Source organism: Nyctereutes procyonoides, unplaced genomic scaffold (genome assembly GCF_905146905.1).
Source record: "Nyctereutes procyonoides isolate TBG_1078 unplaced genomic scaffold, NYPRO_anot_genome, whole genome shotgun sequence".
Lineage (NCBI taxonomy): Eukaryota > Metazoa > Chordata > Mammalia > Carnivora > Canidae > Nyctereutes > Nyctereutes procyonoides.
The window spans coordinates 1-8,119 of NW_026574935.1; the positions used below are offsets into that span (position 1 = coordinate 1).

The following is an 8,119-nucleotide window of genomic DNA, read 5'->3' on the forward strand; positions in this document are numbered from 1 at the left end:
GTGATCTACCTCATTACATTTTCATGTAATAACTTAGATATCTACTGCCCAGTGTTGCTAAAGTTTAAACAATAGACATATGATCACATTTAGTAGTTGACAGAGTGAGTTGGTATAAAAATTTTGGAACAGAAAGAATTTAGGAGAGACAAAGGGAAGTGGGGGTGTCCCAAGAAAACCTTGCAACACTTTTTCCTTCCTACGATTCTGTTAAAATAATGTTCTTTTCTTGACTTTATAGGCAATAGCATATGTGCATTCTCCTTCTTCTTGGACTCTATGGAAATGTCACACAATATCACAGAATTTTTCATGCTGGGACTCTCACAGAATGCAGAGATACAGCGGGTCCTCTTTGTGCTTTTTTTGATCATCTATGTGGCCACGGTGTGTGGCAACATGCTCACTGTGGTCACTATCACCTCCAGTCCCATGCTGGCTTCCCCCATGTATTATTTCCTGGCCAACTTGTCCTTTATTGACACCTGTTATTCTTCCTCTATGGCTCCTAAACTCATTGCTGACTCCTTGTGTGAGGGGAGAGCCATCTCTTTTGAGGGATGCTTGGCTCAGCTCTTTGGAGCCCATTTTCTGGGAGGTGTTGAGATCATTCTGCTCACAGTCATGGCCTATGACCGCTACGTGGCCATCTGCAAGCCCCTGCACTACACGACCATCATGACCAGGCATCTCTGTGCCCTGCTGGTGGGGGTGGCTTGGTTGGGAGGCTTCCTGCATTCCCTGGTCCAGCTCCTCCTGGTCCTTCAGCTGCCCTTCTGTGGGCCTAATGTGATCAATCACTTTGTCTGTGACTTGTACCCCTTGCTGGAACTTGCCTGTACCAACACGTATGTCATCGGCGTGCTGGTGGTCGCCAACAGTGGTGTGATCTGCCTGTTGAACTTCCTCATGCTGGCTGCCTCCTATGCTGTCATCCTGCGTTCCTTGAGGTACCATGGTGCGGAGGCGAGACGTAAAGCCCTGTCCACCTGTGGGGCTCACTTCACTGTTGTTGCCCTGTTCTTTGTGCCTTGTATATTTATTTATATGCGGCCATCATCTACTTTGTCCATAGACAAAATAGTGTCTGTTTTTTATGGTATTTTGACACCTATGTTGAATCCACTCATTTATACCCTGAGAAATGAAGAGGTAAAAAATGCCATGAGAAAGCTCGTCACTCAGTAAGAAACTGCAGGTGTAAAATGATTGGTAAAGCAGGAAACAAAAATGGGTTTATTTCTGTAAGTGGAACAAACCAAAACTTGTTTATATTATTGAATATCACCTTATTCCATTTTACCAATGTGTCCATCTTCGTAGATTTTTATGGTTTAGTGTTCTCCTATAATTGCATAATTTGATGATAAAACAGCTGTATGAGATATATAGGGCACAAATGATTATTATGCCTGTTTTAGAAATGAGGAAATTTTTGACTCCTCATATAATTAATTGATTAATTAAGATTATCTGGCTTTGAAGTGCCTAAGCTAGCACTCAAAATTAGTTTTTTTCTGATCCATCATCCATATCTTTCAATAGCAACCTATGTTGTATCATTCAAGTCTATGTGATAATTGAGCTGTAAAAATGTGAGGCAAAACACAACTTAAGGCAAATCACTTCATGCTTAGCTGTGTACAGCAGTCTGTGTCCATCTAGGCAGAGCTTCTATTCCTTCTCATCACCCTGTATGACATCCCTGGCATAGGTGCTATTCTATAAGACTTTAGCTCTGGAGGCAGATGAACCTGAGTTTCTGTTTTATTTCCTACACCTACCTGTAGCATGACCTTGAATAAGCAACCAAATTACCACTATTAACCAAATTACCACCACCGCCACCACTACTTCTCCTCCTCCTCCTCTTCCTCCTCCTTCTTCTGCTTCTTCTCATTTTTTTTTGAAGATTTCTTTATTTTAGAGAGCATGTGTGTGTGCATGTGTGGGCAGGGGAAAGGGCAGATGAGAGGGAGATTGAGAGAATCTAAAGCAAGAGTTGGACGCTTAAGGCACTGAGCCACCCAGGTGCCCCTAAGTGACAGAAGTTCTATTGACCTCTGGTGTCTGTCTTTAAAATAAAAATAAATATAATACATATCTAAAGTGTTATTGTGAGAATTAAATTAGGAAATCTGTGTCAAATTCAGAACCCAGGTTCTGGCATACTTACTCACAGCATGTTTTATTTGATTTGTTCCTCAACCTTTTCCTAACCTTCCATACAGAGGCTGATTTCTTTCACTTTTTTATCTGTTCTAGGTATGAAATACATGCTGTGCTTAGGGTAGATTGGCTTAGTTTTTGGGCAAGTGATGCAAAGTGGCATTTCTTTTTATTTTTCTTTACTCCTTTTTCATATTCCAAGGGATGCCTGTGTTCTGGAATCTGAAATGTATGTCCACATTTGCCCCATTCTTTTCCTGCTTTTAAGAACTCTGATCCACTTGATGGGATGAGCACTGGGTGTTATACCATATGTTGGCAAATTGAATTTAAATTTAAAAAATGTAAAAAAAAGAACTCTGATCCATCTCTTCTCAGATTTCATTCTTTAAGAGTTAGGAGGCTCCTATAATTTATAATAAACTTCTCCTTTGTTTCAAAAATAATCTGTAATTCATCCTGTTGCAACATATCTACTTTTTACACTAAGAAAAAACAAACTAGGAATTAATATGAAAAATAATCTGTCTACTATGAGTATTCAACAATTAGTCTCCAAGAACCAATAAATTCAGGAGCTCATCAGAAGTAGTTATTATTTTATTCCCAAATGCTATGTCTAACAAAAATAAACTTTCAAAATTCCTAGGAAAAATCATACCATCTTTCATTTTGTCACATTCCAATAATCTAGTTAATAAAACTAGGTGTAATGGAGACCTTCAGTTCTCTACCTATTCGTTTCTATTGTTGGATAATAAAAGTACCATTGAGCCAATTTTCCAATCAACTAATAAATATGAAGTCACTATGTAGCTTATTAAAAAATACCATTTCCCACCCCACAATCGCCACAATGTCCCACAATTTTATCTCAGGAGACTTTCTAGAAAAGCATACTTACTTCATTGAAATTTGACAAGCACCTTTTAGTGAAGATATCAATTAGCATAATAGACTGATCCTAATGCTCCCTTGTTTTTTGTTGCCTGAATCATGGTTAACAACAGCCCAACTAACTTACGAATGCTCCTTATTTTTGAAAAATTTCAACTTGCTAGAATAAATACATGAGTAAATATCACCAGAAATTTTCTATATGATTTAAAAATTATTACTAATTTTATTTACAAAGGTAGCAGTGTCTTCATTTTGGAGTCTAGGGTAAAACACATTTCTCCCCAAATACACATTTATTTTAAAATTCAGAATCTAGGAAAACAAAGGTGGGCAATCCACACATGTGTGAGCCCACACACACAATTGTGCATGTGTAAATCCATCTATTAGCCATTACCCAGAGATAGTCCCTATCAGTGTTTTGGTAGATAACTGGTTATCCTGGTTGTCTTTTCCTTCTCTCCTCCTCCCTCACCTCCTCCCTTTTCTTGTCCCACCATTCCTCCCTCGATTTGTTCTATAAACTTGGTTAAGGTTCTGCTATCCTGAAAGGTCCTCTCTGGGGCTAACTGATTTCTCTGTTCAGCTTACAAGCCATCTTAAACTTTCCTGATCATAGGTTTCCTTGTCCAAAAATGGGTATTTTAATTCTTAGTATATGCCCTTGTGAAAGGTGAATGTGCATGAAGAGCACAGCATCTGACAGGTTGATGGCATCTAATGTTGGTGCCCTTCCATGCCCAGTGGGCAACAGAGGAAGAAAGGCTAAAAATAGTTTAGCTTCCAAATTTTAAGTACTGTTGAAAATGAGCTTGTGGTGCAAAAACAGAAGAACTGCATTTGAGAATTTTACTCCAGAGCTTACTGTTATGTGGCTACTGGCAAGCTACTTTAAAAAAATAGTTTTTCATCTATCTTGAACTTTCTTCCCTCAGTGAAGTTTTTTCCTCCTTTTTTTTTAATGGATGATAGCAGAAGAGCACATATTCATGTCAAAAATATTTGATATTTATTTATCAGGGGAAAGCAGTGCTATATAAGCCACAGGTCACTTCTTTATGTACAAACTATTGCCAATGGAGGAGAAGATAGTTTCAAAATATTTCCTGTTATGTGGGATTCAAAACATTCGTGGAGTTACAGATTACTGCCTAGTCACTAACTGGTTCTTTGCAGACTTCTATATTTTCAGCCTGGCCTATCTATGAAGGCAAATCCACCTTCAAATTGGTCCAAACAATGAAGACCCAAAGGGTTCCAAGAAGAAAATTCAATTCAAAGATTGAAGAGAAATGTAAAAATTTTAATTTGCTCTCCGGTTGTATTGAGCAGATACAAATGGATTTGATAATGCACGAAGGCTTTGGATTAGACAGGCTTAGATTTGAATTATGATGTAGGAAAATTTTAGCTAATTGATCTTGAGCTATATATATAATTAACCTCTCCAACCCATTGTTTCTTAATTCATGAAATAGGGGAAATCAGAATTGTTGCAGTTATTGGGCCATAGTAAGAACTTATTAACAAAAAAAGTGAATACAAAGCACTTTGCACCTAGTAAATAAAAATAATTAAAAAAATTTAAAATAAAAAATAAAAATAAGCTATCATAATGATTTATACTAGCATTGTTTTATTGATGTTCACACCATTCCGTGGGCAGGTTCCCCATTATGTTCAAATAAATGTTTTAAACAGAGGTAAGTTCCACAGTTTGAGACTTGAGTTAAGGGAAGAAATAAGGACATAAATTTACTGCCTCCAAAGCATACAAATGAGAGCGCAGGTTAGGACATAGTTCACAGAAGGTGCTCGAAACATAAGCTGTCATCATCAGGATCATGAGCATCATCATTCTTATTTTATCATTATCCCATTCATCCCATCTTTGATGGGAACTACAGGCAGATCATCCAAAAGGATAAGTTTGATATTTTAAACATACTGCTCCTTGTGTATATCTACAAGGTGGTCATTCACAGGAAATTCTGGTAAAACATCTATGTTTTGGAATTTATTATTGAAGGGTAATTGACATACAACGTTAGGAAGTTTCAGGTGTAAAACATAGTGATCTGATAGTTCTGTACATTATTCAGTGATCACCAAGATAAGTGTAGTCACCCATCTGTCACCATACAACAATATTACAATATTATTGATTATATTCCTTATGCTGTGCTTTTCATTCCCTTGATTGATTTATTTATAACAAAGCTTGCACTTTTTAATCTCCTTTACCTATTTCACTCTTCCCCCCACAACCATCTCTGTCAACTACCACTGACAACCACCACTTTGCTCTCTTAACTATCTGTTTGTTTATTATGGCAAAACATTTATTTTTAAAAGGCCTTCATATGGAATGAGATTTAACCTGATATGAAGTCCTGAGAACATGAGAAATGTTAACATCATATGATATTCAAATCCCTGGTTTTGAAATCACCTTCTGAATACAAGCTTCTGAGCTCTTTCTCAGGAATCACAAGCTCTGTACAGAGATGTGTCTGTTGGTCCCTGGCATTGGGTTCTCCCTTCTCCTTCCAGAGCACCACAGTGGGATCCATCATTAGTGAGAGCTTTTGAAATAAGTTCTGCTCAAACATCTCACACTTGCTCTATCCAGCTTCCCTATTTGTTACTGCAGAGGTGTGAAGGGCATTTTATCCCAGAATAGGAAGTTGGCTGTGGGCTAGGTTTTTTAGTGTCCAGAGATCTGCTCCCAGGTTCCATTAGTTTCCTTGCTGAGATAACTCTCCTCTATACTGTCCTTACTCATAAGCATGTGACTTATTTTGAAGTGAAGTGGGCTGGCACAGATGTTTGGTCCTTCTGTGATCATGGTTCATGAATGACAGTGGCAGTGTTCTTGGCCTCCTCTTGTCAGCAGCTATAGTCCCTGGCATACTTTCTGTGCTTGACATCTGTGAAGGCTGTAACCATGTCTGAGCAATTTCACTAATTTTTAGCAGATTCATTTTTTCAATCTAAGTCATCTAATTCTTAAGAGAGTGGGTAATGCTATTTTAATTTTATAGGTTAAGTCTGTAGAGAGATGAAGCAATTTGCTTACATTCACAAAGCTAATTAATGTAGGGGACAAGATGAAAAAGTCTATTTGGTCCAAAGCTCTTAATCTCTAACTTCAAAGCATCTGACTATTTCTGAATCTCTCATAGAATTTCATTATGTACGTGTTATGAATTCTTTTCTGTAATCCAGATCTGTGGTCATTGTTCAGTTTTGTGACACTACTGGTAATTTCCTGCCCCAGCTGTTGTCCACATCTAAAACATGACTTTAACATACAGATATTTTCTGCCTTAACTCTGCAGACTTGATTAATTGTATTTCTTTTGCATCAGCCAATTCTGCCTCTAATTCTTTCTGTAGACAATTGTATACTACAGGGAATGGTGGTGATGTAATTTTTAAAAGATACTTTTGTATGCAAGTGTTCTCTTCTTAGGACTGTGACAAATAAAAAGTTTTTTTTTTATTGTTGCTGTGCAGGAACATCTATAACATCTATCCTTTCAAATTTAAGAAGTTAAGAAAAAATGTATTTGGATGAAAGTACTTCTCAAAGACTCCCTGGTGTTCTATACCTTTTTGCATGTATAGTTGCTTTTCCTCTTTTAAAATAACATTTAATTCTAGCTGTAGTGCTGGATATAAAGTGTGTTCAATAATATTGCTGCTGATCTGTTTCATACCCACAATCGGGACAGCATTATGACTTTTGTGGCCCTTTGCTCCTTTCGTCCTTATGAATCCTTTTCCTCCATAAAAAATATGAAAAATTATATTTTATGACTGTGTTAGCATAAAGATGACTATACTCTAAGTTGCGTTTAGCTTATATTTATTTTTTCTTCATATTTTAAAAGAAATTAAACCATTTCAAGGGCTCCAAAAGTTATTGTGGGCTCTAGGCACTGTGCCTACTGTGCTTTTTAATGGGTACATTGACCCTGCCCATAATATAAGTATTCCTAAAGAATACTGACCCAGATAGGATATTGATTGCCCCAAGTTTAATCAACTAATAAAGGGAATAAATATCTGTTAATTATTACTAGATTTTTTAATGTAAATACTCTAATCATAAGATTCATTTGTCACCAGTTTTCATTATTTGTCCCCAGAGTTTCTTCATGACATTTTTTACTTCTGAATTTCTGAGGGTATAGATTAAAGGATTCAACATAGGAGTTACTAGGGTACAAAACACAGTCACAGCTTTGTCAGCAGGGAAGGAGGTCGTGGGTCTCAGGTACAGGAATGAACAAGGTACAAAGAATAAGATGACAACAGTGACATGAGAAGCACAGGTAGACAGGGCTTTGCGACGCCCTTCAGAGCTATGAGTCCTCAGGGAGCGCAGGATGACAACGTAAGAAGCAACCAGCATAGAAAAAATGAGCAAACAAAGTGATCCACTGTTGGCAGAAATCAGGGGCCCCAAAGTGTGAGTGTCTGCACACGCTAGCTCCAGGAGAGGTATTAAATCGCACATAAAATGGTCGATGACATTGGGGCCACAGAATGGTAACTGGATCATGAACAAAACCTGGATCCCTCCATGAACAAAGCCTAAAATTCCAGCCATTCCTACCAAGAAACCACAGACAGGTCGGCTCATAATGGTCATGTAATGCAATGGCTTACAGATGGCTACATAGCGGTCATAAGCCATGGCAATTAATAAGATGATCTCAGCTCCAGCAAAGAAATGTTCAGCAAAGAGCTGAGTCATGCAGCCATTGAAGGATATGGTGTTCCTCTCAGAGATTAAGTCAAAGATCATTTTGGGTGCTATGGAAGAAGAGTATAAACCATCTATAATGGACAAGTAGGACAGAAAAAAGTACATGGGAGAACCCAGAGCTGGGCTGATGAAGATGGTGACTGAGATGAGTAGGTTACCTGCCAGTGTGATCAAGTAGGTGATTAGAAATACAGCAAATAAGAATTTCTGCAGTTCTGGATTCTGGGTCAGGCCCAGCAGAACAAATTCTGTTACATTGTTCATCCTTTCCAT

The 8,119-nt window shown here is 37.8% G+C and overlaps 2 protein-coding genes across 3 annotated transcripts; one reads left to right on the top strand and one right to left on the bottom strand.

Annotated features, from left to right (window-relative positions):
- Positions 1 to 279: 279 nt before the first annotated feature.
- On the top strand, positions 280 to 7,147 carry LOC129504381 (olfactory receptor 4C3-like). 2 transcript variants are annotated; one of them, XM_055317077.1, is made up of 2 exons: positions 280 to 1,176; positions 7,112 to 7,147. In XM_055317077.1, the coding sequence occupies exons 1-2, from the start codon at positions 280 to 282 to the stop codon at positions 7,145 to 7,147; spliced, it is 933 nt and encodes a 310-aa protein (XP_055173052.1). The 2 variants fall into 2 exon arrangements, with proteins under 2 accessions (XP_055173052.1, XP_055173116.1); XM_055317141.1 differs by lacking the exon at positions 7,112 to 7,147 and having other exon boundaries at positions 280 to 1,188.
- Positions 7,148 to 7,189: 42 nt separating this feature from the next.
- On the bottom strand, positions 7,190 to 8,119 carry LOC129504496 (olfactory receptor 4C45-like). Its single transcript, XM_055317245.1, has one exon. The coding sequence runs from the start codon at positions 8,117 to 8,119 to the stop codon at positions 7,190 to 7,192; it is 930 nt and encodes a 309-aa protein (XP_055173220.1).